General features: G+C 35.0%; 1 protein-coding gene across 2 annotated transcripts in view; it reads left to right on the top strand.

Moving 5' to 3' along the window:
- The window catches only part of STIM2 (stromal interaction molecule 2), a 148,290-nt gene extending 126,615 nt beyond the window's left edge, over positions 1–21,675 (top strand). The window contains exons 5-13 of one of the 2 annotated variants that reach the window (XM_069494239.1): positions 689–804; positions 3,659–3,836; positions 4,352–4,529; positions 9,024–9,191; positions 9,471–9,494; positions 9,928–10,028; positions 10,260–10,498; positions 15,870–16,143; positions 20,474–21,675. In XM_069494239.1, coding sequence (XP_069350340.1) covers positions 689–804; positions 3,659–3,836; positions 4,352–4,529; positions 9,024–9,191; positions 9,471–9,494; positions 9,928–10,028; positions 10,260–10,498; positions 15,870–16,143; positions 20,474–20,951 — 1,756 coding nt within the window. In that variant the 3' untranslated portion in view covers positions 20,952–21,675. The remainder of the gene's footprint in view (positions 1–688; positions 805–3,658; positions 3,837–4,351; positions 4,530–9,023; positions 9,192–9,470; positions 9,495–9,927; positions 10,029–10,259; positions 10,499–15,869; positions 16,144–20,473) is intronic. The other variant, XM_069494240.1, reaches the window with a different exon arrangement.
- The last annotated feature ends 880 nt before the right edge of the window (positions 21,676–22,555 follow it).

Raw genomic sequence — 22,555 nt, 5'->3', positions numbered from 1 at the left:
CACCCACCCCAACCTATAAAGGATTCTTGCTTCCCACTTACGGCTTCAGTGTACTTTGCTCAGTTTTAAACAGTTTAAATATTAGAATGTAAAGATATAGATTTTTTCGATATCTTTAAAGAAAAAAAAAGTAACGTAATGTAAATTGAGGACTATTTTTCAAAGTCTGCTATTGATGTTAAGTAAGTTAAAATTTTATTCTTTGTGGGATGATAGTAAGATGCCAGAGGTTATTAATGATTGTAAAATATCTTCAAGTTTATACATTTCTAAATCATAGTAAGTTATAGCAGTAACCTTAGAAAATAAAACTTGTCTGCATAGCAACTAAATTATTAACATACGATGTTACAATTTTATTCTTTGTGCAATGATAGTAAAATGCTAGAGGTAATTAATGATTATAAAATATCTTCAACTTTATACATTTCTAAATCATAGTAAGTTATAGCAGTAACTTTAGAAAACAAAACTTGTCTGTATAGCAACTAAATTATTAACATACAGGAGTCTTTCTACAGCTAAGGTTGCATTGAAAGGGTTTTTGAAATATGTCATAAAGTGTTAAATCACACATGGATGAGCTCTGTGATCAATAATATGTGAAGTATAAAGTGTGTTGCTCAAATCTTTAAATTTATATACTAGAAATATTTTCATTTAATATATATATTTTTTAAATGAACAGGATAGCAGTGCATGAACCTTCATTTATGAACTTCCAGTTGAAAATCAGTGACCGGAGTCACAGACAAAAACTTCAGCTCAAGGCACTGGATGTGGTTTTGTTTGGACCTGTAACACGTTAGTATTCTCTCTCAGAGTATGATGTAAATAAATAATCTGATCATCTCTGTGTTACTTAAGGAAGGAAAAAGTAAGAAAGATAGTAGACCTTTAAGAAGAATCATCTATTACCTGTGAAAGAAACATATAACTATCTTAAAACAAAAAATTTACAGGATGGGATTTTCTGTCATTGAAACATGGAGTGTGAAATTTTCAAATCTCGTTGCTCATGTTAAAAGTTGTAAAAGCTATGATTAGCTTATAATTTAGAATTTCTAGATTTAAAACCTGGGATCTTTATAACAGTTTTAATGTTTATGTTATTACTGGATAGTCACTGAAGAATCTTTTAAAAAATAATGTAATCTGACCATCTTGATGGCACGAAGTAAAAGATCCTAACAATTTCATTAATCATGAACAAAAGGGTTTTTTAGATCCAGATCAAAAGCAAAGACCCTCTTGAAGCTTTATAAAGTAAGAGACTATCCTGGTAGGAGCACAAGGTGGATAATGTTATTTGATTGTTTTGAAGAGGAACATTTAAGGAAGGGTAATGTCATATTTATAATGAAAATAAACCTTGTTTTTGTTTACTTTGACAGGAACACTGTTTTTTCCCAGAAATTTAATATGTTTAATTTCAAATTTCAGAAAGCTTTGGGAAAAAATAAGCGTACACATTTTAGAGGAGTTATGTTTTATTTTTCAGAAGCCAGAAAGGAATAACAAAATTAATATTTAAAAAATAATTAATAAAGAAAATGGCTTCCACAATTTACAAATTAGGAAACTAATGTTTATTCTACCTGAATATTTAGAGTTAGGAGATTTTCAGGTTTCTGTGTTTCTATCTTGAGGATGGCCCTTCTAAACATGAATTACTGGAGTTGGTTGAATGGATTTCCTGACTTTACTGGTGGTTCATTTTTGGCTCAAGCTAAGAGAGCAGCTGGTGAAACAGCTGGAACTTGCCTTTATGAGAGTTGGTGGAAATTACAAACCCTAGGAAAGAGAACACTATTCAAATGGCGAGTGTTCCATAGAGATGATTGCTTTCTAACCTTTTGCTTGTGCTAAGTTCTGGACTGAATCCATTGGGGGAATGCCTTCTGTGAGATTCTGTCAAATTTTTTCCATGTGAATGGTGAAAATTTGAATTAAAGTACAAAATTTGTCTATATATACAACCTGGTCAGGAACATTTATATTTTATTAATCTGGGAACAAACCACTTTCTAAGCCAAAAAAAATTTTACTATCAAGTCATTGGAAAAGAAATCAAACAAGTCTCAACGGAAGTTACAAACAAATATTTAAATAAACCAGTTAAAAAGTTAATGATGCATAACCTGTTAAATATGTTTGTCTTAGAATTATCATTTGAGTGAATGAGCACTACAGTCAGAACACTGGGTTGGATTTATAAAAAACTAGCATTGTCAAATGAACAGAGATACATTTTAAAGAAGTTTTTACTTAAATCTTTTCTAGTTTGTGGTGCTTATTATGGATTTGGGACTTGTCCATCTATTTATTGTTATTTATGGTGATTATATTGCAGCTAGAGTCAGAGAACAGGGCCCATAGTTGATGTAGAGCCTGAGCTGAACCTCTCATTCTGAGGCAGAAATGAAAACAAATCCTTTTGAGACTGTAGCCTTTTGCAGTGCATCTCCTCCACTATGGGTGAGGGAGTGCACTCTGGAAATACAGAGCATGGTACATATCATACTGTGCAAACTTAGAGGGACTCTAGAGTTGTCAGTGTAGGAACTTGGGATTTCTGTAGAGCTCTTCATGTTATCAAACTGCAAAATGTCTTCTTTCTGGAGGCCTGAACAATTAAGCAGTTTTCCACTGTGAGCTGTATCTCTTTGGAGCATTAAACTAATACATTATATTGCATTAGCTATCATTGTGTCTCCCTTACAGAACCCCCTAAAAATTGGTGCGTATTGACAGTCAGGGATAAATTAGGAAATTTGATTAGTGATTTCTGTGTTTTGTGTCCCTGAAGACAGTAGGCCCTGGATCCTTACTCTTTACTTTAGACAAAGTGCTGATGGTTAACATCATGCCTGGCGTGTTAGGGAAGGAGATCCTGCTCGCTCTTGCTAGTAACCCCCATGTCTCTGGCAAATAGCCATCTGAAATGGAATACTCGTTATGACCAATTAGCCCAGGGTTTTTCAGCTATTCACATTTTGGACTGGATAATTCTTTTTTACTGACAGAGGGAACATGGGAAGGAGGTTGTCTTGTGTATTGTAGGATATTCAGCAATATCCGTGGTTTCTACCCACTAGATGCCAGTAACAACTCTCCCCACGTGTGGCAGCCAAAAATTGTCAAATATCTGAGAACCAGTTAACCTAATTAGTCACATAGCTACATGCTTGGGGATAATGCTTTTTGGTGAATGATTAGGTTCCAGTTTATGTCTGAAAGCGTGACAGCTGCCTAACTTGACTGAAGGAAAGGAGTTGGAATGATAATGATGATATTTTTTATGACTTCTTTTACCCTGCAGAGGACCATTCATTCTAGCAGCACCTGACTGGAGATGCTGTTGCTTATTCCAGGATCCCAGTGACTTTGGTTACTGCTTGCTCTACCATCAGCAGGGGCATAGCATGTCCATGTGGCTTTACCTCTGTCCTAGAGGTCCAGTGTATCAGAGTCATGATAAGCACATTGATTATTTGAAGAAAGAATTTTTAAAAGGCTAGAGTTTGTATATAGGATGGGGATCTTCAGTTTTTTGTTTTGTTTTGCTTTTAAATACCTACTATTTAAGAAAAAGTGACTCTGTGTGTTGAGGTTCTGTTACAATTCAAAGATTAATCATTTGTAATTCTCTTTATAGGCCCCCCTCATAACTGGATGAAAGATTTTATCCTCACAGTTTCTATAGTAATTGGTGTTGGAGGGTGCTGGTTTGCTTATACGCAGAATAAGACATCAAAAGAACACGTTGCAAAAATGATGAAAGACTTAGAGAGTCTACAAACTGCAGAGCAAAGTCTAATGGACTTACAAGAAAGGTAAGTCAAAGAAAATCATAACTTATTTATGTAGGAAAATACACTTTGTAAAAATATAATAGGGGCATTGCTTAAACAGTTATTTAGGTTATTACACACATTAGGAATGTATGCATATTTCATATTTTTAGAAAAATATCATAATGTCATAATTTATTGTAAATGTATGTACTTGAGAATAAATGGGTAGACCACCAGTGGAAGTAAATCAAATGTAGGTGGAATTATATGTGTAGTTAAATTTTATTTTTCACTTGATTTAAATAATTATGAATTTCTTAAAAGCCTTTTGTAGAAGAATGTTTCCCTTCTGTTCCTGTCTTTTGATCTCAAGATAAATCAAAATAGCTGTATAGTAGGTTGTCTGATATTTTTATTATCCAAACTTAAAGTTAGTAGAAAATGCTGTGAATTCTGATTGAAATATGTATCTAATTGCTTGACACAGTATTCTTCTTGTAAAAAATGAAATTTTGGAAACTTGCGAAGAATTTTCATTTTTATTGTTCTGTAAGGCTTGAAAAGGCACAGGAAGAAAACAGAAATGTTGCCGTAGAAAAGCAAAATCTAGAGCGCAAAATGATGGATGAAATCAATTACGCAAAGGAGGAGGCTTGTCGGCTGAGAGAGCTAAGGGAGGGAGCTGAATGCGAATTGAGCAGACGTCAGTATGCAGAGCAGGAGTTGGAACAGGTATTTACATTAAAGAAAATTATTCGTTAGGATATTTGTATTGCCACTCTGAGGAGTCAGGTCCTGTTTTTGTACAGTCTCCTGCGTTTCATTTCATTGTATATTGTTCCTCAGTTAATAAAAGAATCATTCGTTTATATTGTTAGCATTGATCAAAGTCCATATAACTAAATAATAAAGTAGTAACTTAAATTATCGTCATGTTCACTCATTCATGAAATCTTATCTCATGCCATGTTCATTGTCTTGAGTAAATTTAGGGTGTTTATTTAACATCTATAATATGTTTGAGTTTCTGACTGTAACCTAATAAAAAAGTACATCTAATTTTGAAATTCTCTGTAAAGGTAAAGGATCTCTACTAAACATTCATTTGAATCCTACTAAATGGTTTTAGAACATAATTGCTAAAAATTCTGAAGCTGTCTAAAAGATGTCCTTTCTTCTGCTCAGTTACTCAAGATAGAACGTAGGCATGGCACAGAGTCCTTTGGAGAAAGTGAGGTTCTAGGAAAATTTAATTATAGCCAGATGCATCCATTTCCTATTCCTGCTGTAAAAAATTTATCGCAAACTTAGTGGCTTAAATAAACACAAATTTATTATCCTAAAGTTCTGGAGGTCACAGTGAGTCTACAGTGGGTCCTCGGGGCTGTGTTCCTTCTACGGGCTGTGGGGGGAGGACCTCCTTTCTTGCCCTCTTCACTTTCGGAGGCCACTGACATTTCTTGGCCCATGGCCCCTTCCTTCGTCTTCAAAGCACACGACTCCAACCTGCTTTTTTGGTCCCATCTCCTTCTGACTTTGACCCTTGTTTTTTTTTTTTAACTGATAAAGAAACTGAGGAACAAAAAAAGGATTAGAAAACTTGCTTAAAATTGGAGAGTGACTCAATTATAAAACAGGCAAGAACCTGGATATTCTGCTTCCCACTCTGTGTTACGCAGTGTTACTGTCTCAAATGAATATTAAATAAGAATTATGTGATGAATGAAATTTAATTTCAACTCATAAGAAAATATGCACTATGCATTACTATTTCCTTTAAGATTGTCCTTTTATGAGAATTTGTCTGAGTGAATGCAGTCATCTCTTTTGTTACTGGTAACTAGTCATACCCCAGACTTAGGTTTTTAGACCTCTTCCCTGTAAGGAGTTTGTTCTTTTAATTTGACTCCTAGACATATTTTACAGTCATGCCTCATTTACCTGTCAAACCTTTTCAGTACAGAATGTAGTAAAGCATTAGGGAGTTGATGAAAAGGGCCTAGCCAAAATTACACTGTGTCCAAGAATTAGATGCTGTGCCCTTTACTCCTGTGAGAATGCCCTGCCTGTTCCCACCAAGACTTCTAAGTCTCGGTGTTTTCAAAGCTTGTTAGCTGTTTTTCTAAACTTTGCAGATAAGAAAGGGCAAATCAGAAAGCAATACTGGGGAATTCTTCTACAGAGACATAAACTGATAGTAGCATTTCATAGGTGATTGCCTCATAGTGAGGAAAAAGACACAATATTAAAAAACAGGACCCAAGAATCACAAACACGCTACTGATGTTTTAGAATAGAGACCTTGCACATCTCAGTAGACCCTAAAGTTATCACGATAGGATGTACCAGTATGAACATAATAATCCTAATGACCTCTTGGGTCAATAAGAGGTGAAAAGGAGGGAAATGGATATTTTAGAAAGAACTCCATCCACCATGATTATATGAATAAGAAACACAATTTTCTGAGTGTTTACTGTGTGCCATAAGTGTATGCTACACACATTGCCAATGGTTTGCTCATAAATTTTAATCCTCACAATACATAGATATCCTCATTTACAGAGGAGAAGTGTAGAGAGATTAAATAACTTGCTTTAGGTCACGTAGCTATTACATAGCAAAGGCAGGATTTTGCATGTCATATTCCAAAATTTGTGTTTTCCCATACTGCTATTAAAAGCTTTGTTTATAGAAATAAGTTTAACTGGGAAATTAATTATGAACAGTGTCACATAACCCACAATTCCACGTAGTTCAAAACATTGCTATATTTTATCTGAAGGATAATTGAACTCTTAAAATTAGAAGGCAGGAAAATCTGGTATGTATTTTATATATTGTTATTTTCCTTAAAACAAAGACTTTTGGGTGACTAATAGCACTACTTTATATTTTGTGTGATTTAAATAGTTTTCACATAAATTATTTTGTTCTTAAAAAAAGTTTCAAGAAGCCTTTAGTCAGGACAAGTGATAATATGTTCTCCATGAGACAGTAGCCCTGGGAGGTAGGAACGTACTGAAGGTGGAAGAGGTAATAAATCATAAAGTTGAGTCAAGAAGTCAGGTTTTCGGATATTTAGTCTGTTTCTTTCTGTGATATCATTTTTTTACTTATTGTTTTATTCCTAAGATTTAAAAATTATGTAAATATCACCTTTTTAAACAGTAATTCATTATTTGCAAAAGCTATTAGTCAATTTTTACTGTGTCCATTCCCCTATAAATGACAATATAATTTAAATTTAAGGATTGGGAGTTGGGTCAAATGACATATTTATGAATAATAGCAGAGAAACAGTTAAATAGTTGCCATTATTGAAAGATCAGAATTTCCACAAATCTGAGACATTATTTGACAATCAGTCTAAGCATGGTTCAGCCTCAGTTTATGCCAAAAATATATATGTAGTTTCTATGTTAAATGTGTTCCATTGAGCTCTTAATTTTAAGGGGAAGTAAATTTATGGAAATAACATTAGGGAAAATCTTTATGAATAAAGAGAATAACTTGACTGAAATTTGTTAAGATTTTTTGTATACTTCCTTGGAAATGAAAACTATATAGAAATTTTAATTTTAAAAACTTCTGAGAAAAAAGTCTTGCTGATGTACATTTTGTGGTGGTATATGCAACTACATGCCATGAGACCTGAGCTGGAGTTCTCTCTTCCTGAGAGATTAGCAGGGACGCCACTCAGCTTACCCAACTGTCTTATTAAACACAACACTGTCCCAAGCCATTGCACAATGAATCATGCCAGGCAAATGTTGCTTGGGATTTGTTTTCAGTGAGTGAGTGCCATCTTACCCTTACTTTAATGTTTCTCTTTTTTTAATTGTCTACTTAGTGTCCCATTGTGAATTTTTGTTTATAATTTTGGAGTTTTAAAAAATATTTTTGTGCATAATTCTTTTTTCATAGTATCTGACAGCTGTCTATTTCTTCTTTCTTTTTTTTTTTTTTTTTATTATGGCAGGATATTATGAGGATACAAATGTTTTGGTTACATTTTATGTCTTTGCCTCAACCAAGTGAGGTTTAGAGGCTTGCCCTTCCCTTCTACAATGCTGTCTATTTCTTTATCAGAAGTTTGCATATAGTACTCTTCTTAGTTTATTTAAATAAAGTAGGTTTGTTCAGATCAAAAATTCCTCTGCTCTTTAATTTAGGAATGGAGTTTCAGTTACCTTAGTTACTTTGAGGAAAACTAATAAGCATTTGTGGTGCTCCAGAAGCAGGATGCTCTGTAGTTCCCTCATCACTTTGCCTGAAGGTCTGGTGTGTGTGTGTGCACAATTCCATCAATTCCATCGTGTATCTTTATACATCTGTCGTTTGAGCTCTTGCTAGCTTTTAAGTAAATCATTCCTAGAATGAATTATCTCTTCCTTCTGTATCATTTTCTTAGTGAGGCTATCCTTAAGACTTTTTTTCCTTAGCACTTTTATTACTATCTAACACACTAAAAATTTTAGTTTTTTCTCTTTTTATCATCTGGCTTGCTTAAAGGGCAGGTGGAAGAAATACTCCAACATCCTTACACTGAAGGCTATGTGTACTTTCTAATGGAAAAATTAAGTAGATTCTCAGAAGCTGTTTTCTTGAAATTTACACATGGTCTGCAAATGCTCACTTATCTACTTTCTAGTATATTAGAAGCAGTGAGTTAAGTAACAGAAATGGTAAAACAGACTATAATAAGCAGTTAATAATTGTAGCAGTGACATATAACTGGCCGTAAGGAAGGTGTCATGAAAAACTGCAGAAAAAAGGTATAATTATATGAAAAAAAAAAAAAAAAGAAAAAGAATGTATAGTTAAAGAGCCTCAATAGGGTCTTCTGGGAACATTAGAAGTGGTAATAGAGCAGATATCCACCTGATTTTGGACACTTCCTTATAAATCAAATATACATTATGGGAAAATAGTGAGCAGTTTTAATTTATATATGCCCTGGATTTTTTCCTCCAATGAGCTTGGTTATTATATTAATAAAATGTAAAAACAAAGTATTGCAACTTATATATATATAAGCCTCTTTTACCCTCTCTAGCTTCACAGCTTTGCTTAGCAGATTGTATTTAGACTTTGCAATTTAAAACAATGTTTACAAAGAGCATATTTGAAATTGCTTTTTCATTTAGTTTGGGTACTAAAAAATATTTTAATACTTCCTTCCTCCCTCTCTCCATTCCTACTTCCCTCCCCCCCTTCCTCCAGGTTCGCATGGCTCTGAAAAAAGCTGAAAAAGAATTTGAACTAAGAAGCAGCTGGTCTGTTCCAGATGCACTTCAAAAATGGCTCCAATTAACACATGAAGTAGAAGTGCAGTATTACAATATTAAAAGACAAAATGCTGAAATGCAGTTAGCTATTGCTAAGGATGAGGTATTCTTGTATTTCAAAATTTACTAAACTTGTTTCTTAGGCTGTATGTTAGAGGGATTAACCATCTGGGATACAAAGATCTGAATTAAAGTTTTATTGCAGATTTTTTTTTTTTGAATTATAACTCACTGTGTAAATTGACTCTTGAAATCATAGGCTATAAAGTAAAATTACTGTATTTAGAGAAGTGTATACCTTTCAAAATGACTTCCGTGTCATTTAAAATTATCATTATTTATCGTTATCATAAAAGTTTTATACAGAGCTTTTCTCCTCTAGGTTGCTGCTTCATGTCTGATTCAGGTTAGTAGTTACTGGAAATTAATTCTGACACTTATTAAATTGTGTGGAATAAGAATAAGTCTTAATCTGAATTCTAGCAAAGAGTAAGATACTCAGTTCACTCACTAACACCTCCATTGCAGTAGGGTATAGTTAATGTTCTTCTGTAGTTTTAATAGAAGATTCAGGTCTTTCTGAAAGATAGAAATGAAAGAAAAATTCTCCAGGATAAAGTTTTCCATTACATTGATTGACTTAGGAAAGCATGCTTTCTCCCTCATCTGTTTCCTTTTATTTTTTTTTCTTTTGAAAACAGGGCCTATATCTTGGCTAATAATTCTCCTGTGGTTTTATGATGACTGATATATTCAAAACCAGAATAAACTTTACCAGTATATATGTATATATATATATTTTCAAACCTAGTCTTATTTTTCTCCTTTTTGGTTTCTAGGCAGAAAAAATTAAGAAGAAGAGAAGCACAGTCTTTGGGACTCTGCATGTTGCACATAGCTCCTCCCTAGATGAGGTAGACCACAAAATTCTGGAAGCAAAGTAAGCATATTATTTTAGCTATCTGTTCATTTACTATTGTGTTGAAATGAGTAATTTATAGGCAATTTATATTTAAATGTATCATTTAATCATATATAATAATTATATAATTTACACTAATTCTAAGAGTGGGTAATTTCTTTTTGGAATTAATTGCCATGGTCTGTTCACGTAATTGCCATATTAAAGACTCTTTGATGCAGTAAGTTATTCCTTTATTGGTTTTTCCAGGAAAGCTCTCTCTGAGTTGACGACTTGTTTACGAGAACGACTTTTTCGCTGGCAACAAATTGAGAAGATCTGTGGCTTTCAGATAGCTCATAACTCGGGCCTCCCCAGCCTGACCTCTTCCCTTTATTCCGATCACAGCTGGGTGGTGATGCCCAGAGTCTCTATTCCACCCTATCCAATTGCGGGAGGAGTTGATGACTTAGATGAAGACACACCCCCAATAGTGTCACAATTTCCCGGTAAGTGGGGAGTTCAACAAAAAACAGTGGTACAATTTTTAAAGTAACTTTCCACCACGTGCTTTTAGGAATTATGTACCTTGATATCTATGGTAAACATTTTGTTTATGTTTCATTTTCTTTCTGTTAATAATTTAAGTATTTACTGTTTGAGAATACTATATGAGATGTGCATATATATACTTTATTTATATTATAAATTTATACACATACTTTTAAGAAACCTGAATGCTTAATTAATTTAATTGATCAACACATGTTTATTTGAGCAACTATTATATATACCTCACTATATTAAGTGTTGAATATAAGACTTTGTTTTTAAAACAAAAATTAATAATTAAGTTGATATAATGCATTATTAAATTGAAATGGGAGCATTACATAAAAATATAATTGACAATAAAGATAGCACATTAAAAATGCCAAATCAGTATTTGAATGAAGTGCTAAGTTTTGAGGGGAAACATCCTTTTCAATGGCAGCTTAATCTCTAGTAGAAAGAAAAATCAGGGAAGAGCTTGGAAACATAGGTTTGAATACTAGCTCTGCCACTAATGAACAGTGGACTTTGAGCCATTCTGTAATTTATTTTAAATTGAGTCGCTGTTCCCACTAGGCATGTTTTTAATATTTTGTTTTGCTTTTTCGGTTCTGTCCTTTTATTGAAAGAATATTATTGATTCAATTAACCTTTTAAAACAAATTTAAAAGCTGTATTTATGTTTGAAAAAACTTATACATTTTTTGTCATTAGAAAGTAGAACTCCTCCCAAAAATGGTTTTCTTCCGTGTAAAATTGATATTCCTTTGTTGTGCTCTGTGCTTTGAAAATTTTTATATTGTGAGAATAAATTTCAGTGGGAAGGTGAAATTTAAATATTTTAGCTTTGCCTTTTTGCAAATTTAGAGATTTTGAATTTAAAATGGTTTCTTTCTAATACATTGTATGAGAAATCGTTTGAAATCTCTTTATCCTTATTATTGCCTGCTTGATCTATTTTTCTAATCTTTGTGACAGTGTAACTTAGAGCAAGATTTCAGAGATTGGAAAACCAAATTTAGTCATTGATTGGTTGAAACTTTACTGGAAATGTTAGTCTTTGAGACCAGTTAAATCATGATATATGATCATTTTCCAGTTTGAATTTTCCTATCCAATTAAAGTGTTCCTGAAGTTGTGATTTAGAAATGGTTCTAATTTTTAAAACAATTTATGAAATAAGGCCCTGAATTTGAAAATTAATTCTCAGTGACTATGTGCTTGTGTTTCTTCTGTGGTTTTAATTCTCTGGTTTAATGGCAGACAGATAATACAAGGAGAGTAAGGAGCCACTCAGCTCTTAAAGAGGCAGGAGGAGTGGACAGAATGTAAATGCAATGAACACTAGAAGTGTGTGACCTCATTCACTTCCCTTGCCCCATGCTGCAAGGTAGTGATGGTTGCAAAGTTACATCTAGATCTGGGTCGGCTCTGCAGTTTGAATATTGTCAGTTTGTGCTTGTTTATTTGAATTATATATACGCCCTTAAACTTGTCAAATGCAACACTGATTCGTAAGTATATGCTTTTGTTTGAAATCTATAGCTTTTTAAAGTCACAGTTGCTCCTTAAAATCAATATTTAATACCAGAATTGTGCATGAAGATGCATTCTCTAAATTAACTGTTTTTTTCTTTGCTTTTTTTAAAAGCTAAGGAAGATTGGATATCCATATGTCTATTAAAACAAAACACACTAAATGAGAAAAGTTACCCTAGTTTTAAATGACTATGGTATACAGGCAAATTTGAACTTTTAAATACGAACAAAGTACAAGAATTGATTTTAAATTTAATATGATGTTTTAGAAATGCTGTGATCAAACTTATTATCTCTAAAAAATAACTGATGCCAAATGTTACAATTTGAGGGCTCTGCCTCCCCCCAGTGGCACTGTGGTGGTACTCCACTCTGCTTAGATACAAAAGCATAATTTCTAGGCCTGATAAACTGAAAAGTCTTGGCAACAGGAGGAGAGTCTAAGGTAGAATGAAGCCTCTTCATTTATATATCCTCCTAAGCAATTTAAATGTTTTTTTACTATAGGTGTCTGTAAATTTTATAAGTTTGAAATAATGACAAGTAAACATGCCTGTAGTAGTTAAGAACAAAGTAACACTAAACACAGAATAATATTGTCTATGTTTAATCATATGTAAAGGAAAAACAGAAATAGTATCAACGAATAGTTTTGTGTGGATGGTAGAATGGATGACAGTTGTTTCTTATTACTTTTTTTAGTGTCTGCTAAATGCTTTCCTAATGAGAATGTAGTAGCAATTTATTTAAAATTTCTTTTTATAAAGGCTTTCAATGTACTTTACTGAAAATTACTAAAAATAATATGCTACCTACCACAAGATATGCAGATTTTAATATTTTTGCCTTATTTATTTATTTTTTATCTGAAACAAACCATTACTGATACAGCTAAACCAGTGGCCTCCCCTTCCCGTTCTTCTGAAGTGAATCATTCTAAAGCCTGTTATGCTTTTATTACATACATGCATATATATCCACAGCAATATATACAATTGTTGTGTGTCTAAAAATTTACATAAATATTATCAAACTGTATGTATTATTTTGCAATTCTTTTTGTTCAAAATTACGTTTCAAAAATTTTCCGTGTTTATATATAATTATATTCACTGTAACTGTGTGAGTTAACCAAAATGTATCTATTTATTTATTGTATTAAAAACCAGCGTTTATTCATGTTTCTACTGACATTGATTTTTTTCTACTTTTGTGCCCTTACAAACAATATGCAAAAAGCATCGTTACTTGTATCTCCTTGTGCATAACTTTGAGAGTTTCTCTGCATGGACTCCTAGAAATGGATTGCTGGGTGGGTCATTAGGAAGACACCTCTTATTGGTCATTGCTAAGTTGCTCTCAAAATGGTTCTATCAGTTTACATACCCACTGTTTATAAGAGTGCCTGTGTGCCTGTATCCTCACTGATACTTGGAATAATACAGTTTAGTGTTTTTATTGCAACTTGAATGGGTGTGAAGTGATACCTCACTATTAATAAATTTGTATTTCGTCGATGACTGCTGAGGTTGAGTACCATTTCATTTATTGGCATTTGTCATTCAGATTTCTTCCTCTCTGAGTTGCTTTTTCTTGCTGTAGAATCCGTCCAAGATTCCTTACTGATTTGGAACCACTACTTTTATTTTCTAGTTATTTGAGGGTTGCAAATATCTTCTCCTAGGCTTTGGCTTCTTTAATGGCAAATTTGTGAATCCAATTTATGTTTTTTATGTCTTTTCAAAAGGTAATATATTGTCATTTGCTCTCCTAAAAGTTTTTAAGTTTTTCTTTCATCCCTTAGTCCTTTAATCCACATGGAAATTATTTTTGTTCATAGTGTGAGGTCGGAATCTAAATATATCTTTTGATATGTGGGTAAACAGTTGTCTCAGCCTCATTCCTGCTCTATCCCTGCTAACTTATATACCACTTCTCTCTATAGGTACATAAATGTTTCCAGCTCTCTGTTTTGTTCCGTTGGCTCCACTATGCTTTAGTTGCTATAGCCTTATAGGAAGCATTGCTGTTTGATAAAATGTAAATCTTCCTTTATTATTCGAATTCAGAATTCCTACCCTGGACCAATTATTCTTATGAATTTTAAGATCAGCTTATGCAATTCCATGGAAAGTTCCACTGATTTTTGAAAAAATTTCTTTGAGTGAGTGGATTTATTTGGGGAGAATTATTGCTAATAAATTACATTTATTGAGGTCTTTTATATCTTTAAATAAAATTGGTAATTTATTTCTCTGTACAGGTCTTGCATGTTTTTTTTTTTTTTAAAGATTAATTTCTAGGTACCTTAATAGCTTTTTCTGTTATATATATTACCTTTCTTAAAAAAATTATTACTTCTGATTGTTTGCTGCTAATGAAGAAATGCTATGGATTTTGGTTTGCTGACCCTGTATTCAGAAACATTATTGAATTCCCTTATGAGAGTCTTTTGTTTTTTTTAGTGTGATTAAGTCTTTTTTCCCAATCCTTGTTTGCTTGTTTTTTAGGTTTGTCTTTTCAGCATGTTTTTAAATGCTGATGGGAAGTACAAATGGAGAAGATGAAAATAAAGGCAAGAAAAGAAATAATGAATAGAGTAAGGTCTATTGTAGATATCAATAAACAATAAGTGAAAGGAACATAATGTATGAGCAAGAAAGAAAAAAGCATGCTCAGAATCTAAATGTCTGATGTCTTGACTTGTAGTTTCAAAGATGGACCAGTCCTGAATGGCAAGACAAGGCATGAGAGTGGCTGGTGGAGTAGAGGTGAAGGTCAGGGGAGAAGAGATGAAAACCCTGGCTAGTTAAGGTGTTGGATAGGTTGCACTTGTGAAGTTGCTCACGTTGATGACAGGTTGGATGGACTGGTCAGAGAGAGAATGACTGGGAAATGACCAGTGAAGTGGAAGTGGAAGATTTATTCATGTTCCTTAATAGTGGGAGCTTCAGAAGGAGCACATTTTTATGAAAGGGTGTGGGAATACGGGTTTGGGGAGCAAGGAGGCCAGCAACCTCAGTTCTGATGCTGTAGCATATGGAGTGTGCAGGAATGAACAGCTTCAGCTTGAAAAGGTTCTTCGGTGAGCTACGTTCCGGTTAAGGGAGAGAAATGGAATGTCCACGCAGTGAAGACACTGAGGATGAGGATGAGGGTGCATGGGTCTAGACTGAGACTGGTGGCAGATACAGGATCACCTGAAACTTGCGTTTAGTTCCACAGTAGTCAGTATTCAGGAAACAAGATTTGGTCTCAGCTCTAACCAGCAGTGAGGCTGTGCATATAGTAGTTAAATGATTTCCTTGATATAAAACTACTTGAAATTCAAACAAGTTGTTATATTTCAAGAGATATCCATTGGTAAAACTCCAGTCTACTTTATACTGATAGTGTTCTTCATTTAATGTTAACAATCATAAAAAGTTTATAGTAAAATATAACTTTCTTATAAATAGGCTATGTTAATTTTTAAATTTAGGGATTTATCATCTTAGGTAAATTTTTAAGCCTTTGTGGTTAGTAAATTCAGATTTTCTATTAAAACCTCATGTGTTTATGTTCACTTCTGTTCATTTTTTATACCTGTTTTCTGTTACATTTTTATTTCTTGTTTCTTGACTTTCCTAGTATAGGTGGTAGAGAATGTTAATAATTGTATAGTTACTTCAATAAAGGGAGATTAAATAGTGACATATTAGTGACACCAGTTCTCTTTGTGTGTATTTGTAGTGACCATGAAGGGAGCAGTGGACTTTATGGGCGTCTCTGTCTGTTTCTGTTTTGCAGGGACCATGGCTAAGCCCCCTGGGTCGCTGGCCAGAAGCAGCAGCTTGTGCCGCTCTCGCCGCAGCGTCGTGCCGGCCTCGCCGCAGTCGCAGCGTGCTCAGCTTCCTCCGCACGCTGCTCTCCCCGCGCACCCTCGCCACCCTCACCACCCCCCGCACACGCAGCACTCGTTGCCTTCCCCGGACCCAGATATCCTGTCAGTGTCAAGCTGCCCGGCGCTTTATCGAAATGAGGAGGAGGAGGAGGCCATTTACTTCTCTGCCGAGAAGCAATGGTACTGGCAGGGAATGATCTCCAGCACATCTTGGGGCCGGGTGGGGGCAAGGAGGAGCGGTGCATGGTGTCAGTTTTCTATCACTGCCTGACAAGTCACCACATCCCTAGTGGCCTCAAACAAACTCATGTATTAACTCTCAGTTCCGTATGTCTGAAGTCCAAGCCTGGTGTGACTGGGTTTTCCGCATGGTCTCCGAGGGCTAAAATCAAAGTGCTGGCTGGGCTACATTCTTATCTGGAGCTCAGGATGCTCTTTAAAGCTCATGTGGTCATAGGGCTGAGGTCCCTGTGTCTGTCTGTGCTTGCTGTCAGTTCCTGAAGTCTGTGCATTGTTCTTGCCACGTGACCTCTATCTTTAAAGCCAGCAGCAGAGAATTTCCCTTCTGTGAATCGCTACTCTGCTTCGAATCTCTAACTTCTATCTCTGATCTGTAGACTCAAATTTAAAAGGCTTACCTGGATAAGAATCTCTATATTAAGATCAGCTAATTTGGAGCCTTAATTTTATCTGCAAAATTCACTCACAGCAGCACCTACATTTTTGTTTGATTGAGTAACTGGAAGAAAGTATATGTACACCAGGGACCATCTTAGAATTCTGCCTACCATGGACATGTAGGTAGATATTTTGAGATAAAACTGCATAGAGGCCACTGGACTCAATTGACTCAGGTCTCAGAATACAAACTTGTCATATGAACAGAGTTTCATATGTAAAATATAAAAGCATGAGCTTAAATATACTTGAACACAAAGAAACATCAAATGTGACTGAGATTTTAAAGTATTTGTTCCCACTTAGTGATTTATTCTGTTATATGCTAGCATACAAGCAATATCGTATGCCAAAGATTTAAGAAAATGTCAGGAACTTAAAGGAGGAAATTGCATTCATAACTTAATTTTTTTTTTTTTTTTTTTTTTTTACAAAGTGGGTATATCGGTAGTATATTCCCATTTAACTGAAGGACCCCAATGCTACATGAGACCGGTTGCTTTGCCAGAGCTCTGTTTCTAAATCACTTTCCTCTTTTGAAGCAGTATGATAGTAAGTGTCAGAAAAATTAGTGTTAGTTTCTGATTTACCACTAAGTAGCCACGTGGCCCCAAAGTCTTGCTGTCCCCAAAGGGAAACAGAGGGAATGGGCTAGATGCTGTTAGTGGTCCTTTGCAGCTCTCTATCATGTGACTCTAGGTGACATTACCATTAAAAATAATTTTCAATCCATAACTGTTTTATCAACTAGTTTAAGAAAACTTTGTGATTAGCAAGTGATCACTGTGGCATATTCCTAAGGAGATAACCCCAGGTTTTATATCATCGTTGTAACTGGAAAGTTTGATGCCGCACTTTGTGATTAGCTTTTTGTGTATCTTTGCAATATCACCATAGTCATCAGCAAATGGCTTTATTGACAAAACTGGTCTTGTGTGGCTTCTGGAAATTAGAAGGAAGACTCTAGAGCTGCACTAACAGAGCTTTTTTGCAGTGATAGAACGTTCAGTCCTCATTTCAAATGACAATGTCAGAAATTCACAGCTAGCTCATAAGTATGAGAAGAATTTGGATTCAGAAAATTTTTCCTCCTCTTCATTTTCAATATCTCAACTATTGCACCACCAGAATCCTTACAAAATAATGATAATCATATTTAATTTTTGATGATTTTTATGTTCTATGGATTATTCACATACATGCTCATTTCAGCCTCACCTTTGAGTTAAGTTGTCTTATACATGTGTTAAACTTAATTCAAGTACGTGTCACTGTGGGAGAGGAAAAGAGATAGAAAAATAGCATAAATGATTAAATTCAACATTCCAAAGAATAGAAAAGAAAGTGAAATTTTAAGTTGTACTTAAAGTTGTACCTATACTCCAAGTCTGATTAGTTATGAAGAACCAACACTTTAGATTATTATTTATTGTGGAATTAAAATGTTAGAACTAGAAGTAACAATAGTGATTAATCAAATTCTCTTACTTTAACAGATAGGAAAATTGAGATCTAGAGAAATAAGTGACTTGCTGAGGATTGTACAGCTGGTTAAGGGCAGGACTAGGACAGGAATCCAGGTTTCCTGACTTAAATCAGTATTTTTCTCATACCTTGTTTAAAGTTTAGAAGCTAGGTTTTAAAATATTTTTAGCCTAGTGTAGAATTTCAGATAGGAAGCAGCCAGGCCACATAGCAGAAAAGAAAGTAAATTCATAAAATTGTAACTAAATCAGGTTCTGACTTTGGAATCTGAACAGCTTCAGGGGAACAGTGATATCTTCTATTCAGTTAATTGACATCCACTCCCAAAATGTCCCTATCAATGTTTGATTTCTGAGTCTGATCATTTCTTCATCCGAACTGCCTCTTGCCTTCTGTTAGCACCACCCATTGTCAAATTGTGAAAGTGAGAATTCCGGAGCACATGCAGGTGTATTATATGATTTATTTGTCCAGGAGATTCTGTACCCTTTGGGAACTTGTGAGTAGTAAAGACAATCTTCACATACATGTGTGAGTAAAGTACATAGAAGTGACAAAATAAATTCAGCAATCTAATGTATATCTAAAATATGATATTAACATAAAAATGCCAGACCTCCAATGGACACGCATATCAATAACATGAAAAATGGTAGTGATCATAGTCCATTCCAGATGGGAGATCAGTTTATTCATTCTATAAAGGTGAATTTAGTCCCTGCTATGTGCTGTGCACTTGCTAATAACTTGAGCTGCCAAGGCAAGTGAGATGAGGTCTTAGCCTAGTTCCAGCCGGTGGATTATAATCATATGTGTACTTGCCTTTCTGTTCTGCCTTCAGCTCTGTTCCTTCTCCCACTTTATTTCTTTTGCCAGTTACTTTCTGCCTTGACTCTACCTTTCATTTCTTAATCATTCCTTCCATGGATACAAAAGTGAATAAGATTAGGCAGTAAAATGAATAAGATGTGATCCCTCTTCTTCCAGACCTCCTTCTATTCATTCATCCATCCATCCAACACATTTTTATTAAATAACCACTGTGAGCTTGCCACCATTATTCTATTGTGGAAAATACAGAAGTTACTCATACTCTCTGTCCTTATTAAGTCTTCTTTTTATAGGGATGCTGACTATGAACAAGTTACTATAAAATATCATTTTAGGTACGTGTAAGTTCTGAGATGATAAAGATGAGTAAAAGGAAAGCGAATGCTGCGTTAGATAGTGTGGTAGGGGGGCATCTCGGGGGACACGGCAGTGACCTGAGCACCATGTGGAGACAGGCAGAGGGAACAGCAAGTGCAAAGCCCTGAGGAGCCACAGCGGAGTGAGGCAGGGCTGGGGGAGGCAGCTGAAGAGAGAGCCAGGGACCAGATGTTCGGGGCCTCGTAGGCTTTGATTTTTACTCTGAGAGTATGAGAGAAAGCATGGGAAGGTTTTGAGCAAGTGAATGATGTGCTCTGTTTGAGTTTTTAAAAATCACTTTCATGGCTGTGTAGAGCAGTATCTGAAGGGAAGAACGAGAATGGAAGCAGGGAAACCAATTAGGAAGCTGTTGCAGTCATTTGGGCGAGTTCCTGGTGGTTCTGGAAGAGGAGCGGTAGCAGTGGGGGAACAAGGAACAGCAGATTGGAGGGATGTTTGAAGGAATGGCTGACAGCACTTACTGTATGTTGGCTGTACGGTTACGAACTTTATTTTTCTACTGTGCAGAAAGGGGGAAAACATTTGCAAAGGAAATAACCTTGTGGGAATTTGAATGTCTGCTTTTCGAAAACAGCATTATGCAGTTGCCTTTCCCTCCCCTCCACCCCCTACTCGGCTGCACCCCAACTTCGTGCGCCCTTGGCAGAACTTGTATTTTAGTCTAATTCCTTTATCTTTCTTCCTTCCTCATGAAGCTGTATGTCATCAAGTTAATGACTAAAATATTAAATAAAGGGAGAGGCAGTGACTAAAATTCATCTTTAAAATATATATAGTGTCAACTTGATTTAGAAAGAAAAATAGTGTTGAAACAAAACATAAAGTAGCTGAAATGGTAGCTGAATCATTTGTAAAATTCAAACATTTTAATTTTTCTGACAGAAAGTGTAACTTAAGTTCTCTTGTTTCTAAGATCTCATTATTATAGTTTATGTTAAAAATTAAACATTGACTTTTGAGAAACTATATTTAAAGTAGTAATTTTCTAATTTTGTCAAAACGAGTATAGAATTGCAGCGTGTCTACCTTTGGAATTTCAATAGATTAAACAAATATAAGATGTTTTAGTTAAAATGTCTGCTTGTCCTCTTAAGAACAGATGATTTAAAATTTTTAACCTTTGTCTCTTCTCACTCAGGGAAGTACCAGACACAGCTTCAGAATGTGACTCCTTAAATTCTTCCATCGGAAGGAAACAGTCTCCTCCTTCAAGCCTTGAGATATACCAAACATTGTCTCCTCGAAAGACATCCAGAGATGAGCTCTCCCTGGAGGATTCCTCCCGAGGAGATTCGCCCGTCACTGTGGATGTCTCTCGGGGATCCCCTGATTGTGTGGGTCTGACAGAAACCAAGAGTATGATCTTCAGCCCCGCAAGCAAAGTGTACAACGGCATCCTGGAGAAATCCTGCAGCATGAACCAGCTCTCCAGTGGCATCCCGGTGCCTAAACCTCGCCACACGTCGTGTTCCTCAGCTGGCAATGACAGTAAACCGGTTCAGGAAGCCCCAAACGTTGCCAGGATAAGCAGCATCCCACATGACCTTTGTCATAATGGAGAGAAAAGCAAAAAGCCATCAAAAATCAAAAGCCTTTTTAAGAAGAAATCTAAGTGAACTGGCAGACTTGATGGAATCCCATTCAGGTGGCACCTGTAAACTTTTGTCTCCCCCCCTCCACTCCCTTTTTCTGTTTGTTTTAATTTTAGGAAGGTAACTCCATTGGGGCTTTCCGGACTGGATGCCATAGTGGAATGTCCTTAAGGGCAACTGTCTACTGTCTGCTTATTTAAATGACTATATATCAATTCGTCAAGCCAATTATTGAAAAATCGTTACGAGATGAGACAGTTTACAGTCATTTCTGCCTATTTATTTCTGCTTTGTTATTAGTGACGTATATACAACATTTTGTTGGAAGCCACTATGGACTTACGAGCTTTAATGGACTAGTAAGCCAGCATGGGCTTGCAAACTTCCTTGTTTACCAGAGCATCTTCTTATCTTTCCACAGAGCTATTTACATCCTGGACTAAATAACTTAAGAGAAGTAAAACTAATTGCACTACTGTTTTCCAGACTGGAAAAGAAAATATCTGCAAGTGAAACTGTATAGAGTTTATGAAGTGACTATGGATAGGGGACTGTTTTCACTTTTAGATCAAAATGGGTTTTTAAGTAGAACCTAGGGTTTCTAATTGACTTGATTTCTGGAAATGAAAACCCACGCTTTTATTATGGGAAGCTTCTTTAAATGCATTTAATATTGTAAAGTTTCGAGTCCTGCTGTAAAGACCATGTTGTTTTGTTTTCCCCAGGGCTTTCACTGTGATTTACTGCATTGCAGGCTGTATGATAAAATATAAATAATTTAAAGAGAGAGAGCTCATGATTCCTTATGCAAGTGGAAGAGTTGAAACTTGATTGAAGGACTTAAAACATTCACAAGCTTAAACTGAGGTGGGGGGATATGGGGATTCAGGCACATGTTTACAGACTTTGAATAACTACAAAGGATTTATGGTTTGTGAAAATTTGTACTGTGGAAAAGATAATAAATTGGAGACATTATTGTGTGGGATTGTGCTGATTTTTGTTGATAACACTCCACTAAAAACACTATATGTTTTCTGGAGAGCTGTGTAAGCTGTCTTGTTGGCTTAATTGCAATATAAGAAATAGTGATGTTTTGGAAGTAAGTTGTCAACAAATTTCTTTCTATTTTATATTGTTTGTCATATTTTTATGTAGTTTGAAATGTTTAAATGTTCTAATATCAAGATTAACAAATACAAATTTATGGTGCATTTAGATTGTGTTGTATTAATTTGTAAAGTTTGGTATTCATTAAATCGGTAGGCTGTATAAGGGTAGCTTTTGCTGTGAGAGTTAAATCCCATACGGCCACAAAGTACATTAACGTCCGGAGAGTTTCTGCTTATACCACTTTTAAAAATTCAGTCATAAATGATCTGGTTAATGCATTATGGATGGATGTTTGGGTGAACAACTGATACATATTAGCTAGAATGGTTTTCAGCCTTATGGCTAAAATACATAATGTCTAACCCAGGGCTCTGTAGCTGAAAATGCTGATAGATAAGCAAGAAATTTCTTTAGAGATTTGCTCCAAAAAATTCTTTAATTATTAAGAATATGAAGAATTTCCTGATGTCTCCTGTAAATTGTGATTGTTTAGTACTGTTGTTTAGTACTCTTTA

Source organism: Eulemur rufifrons, chromosome 19, assembly GCF_041146395.1.
Source record: "Eulemur rufifrons isolate Redbay chromosome 19, OSU_ERuf_1, whole genome shotgun sequence".
Taxonomy (NCBI): Eukaryota; Metazoa; Chordata; class Mammalia; order Primates; family Lemuridae; genus Eulemur; species Eulemur rufifrons.
The sequence above is the reverse complement of the archived record's forward strand: the minus strand, read 5'-3'. Positions and strand labels throughout refer to the sequence as shown.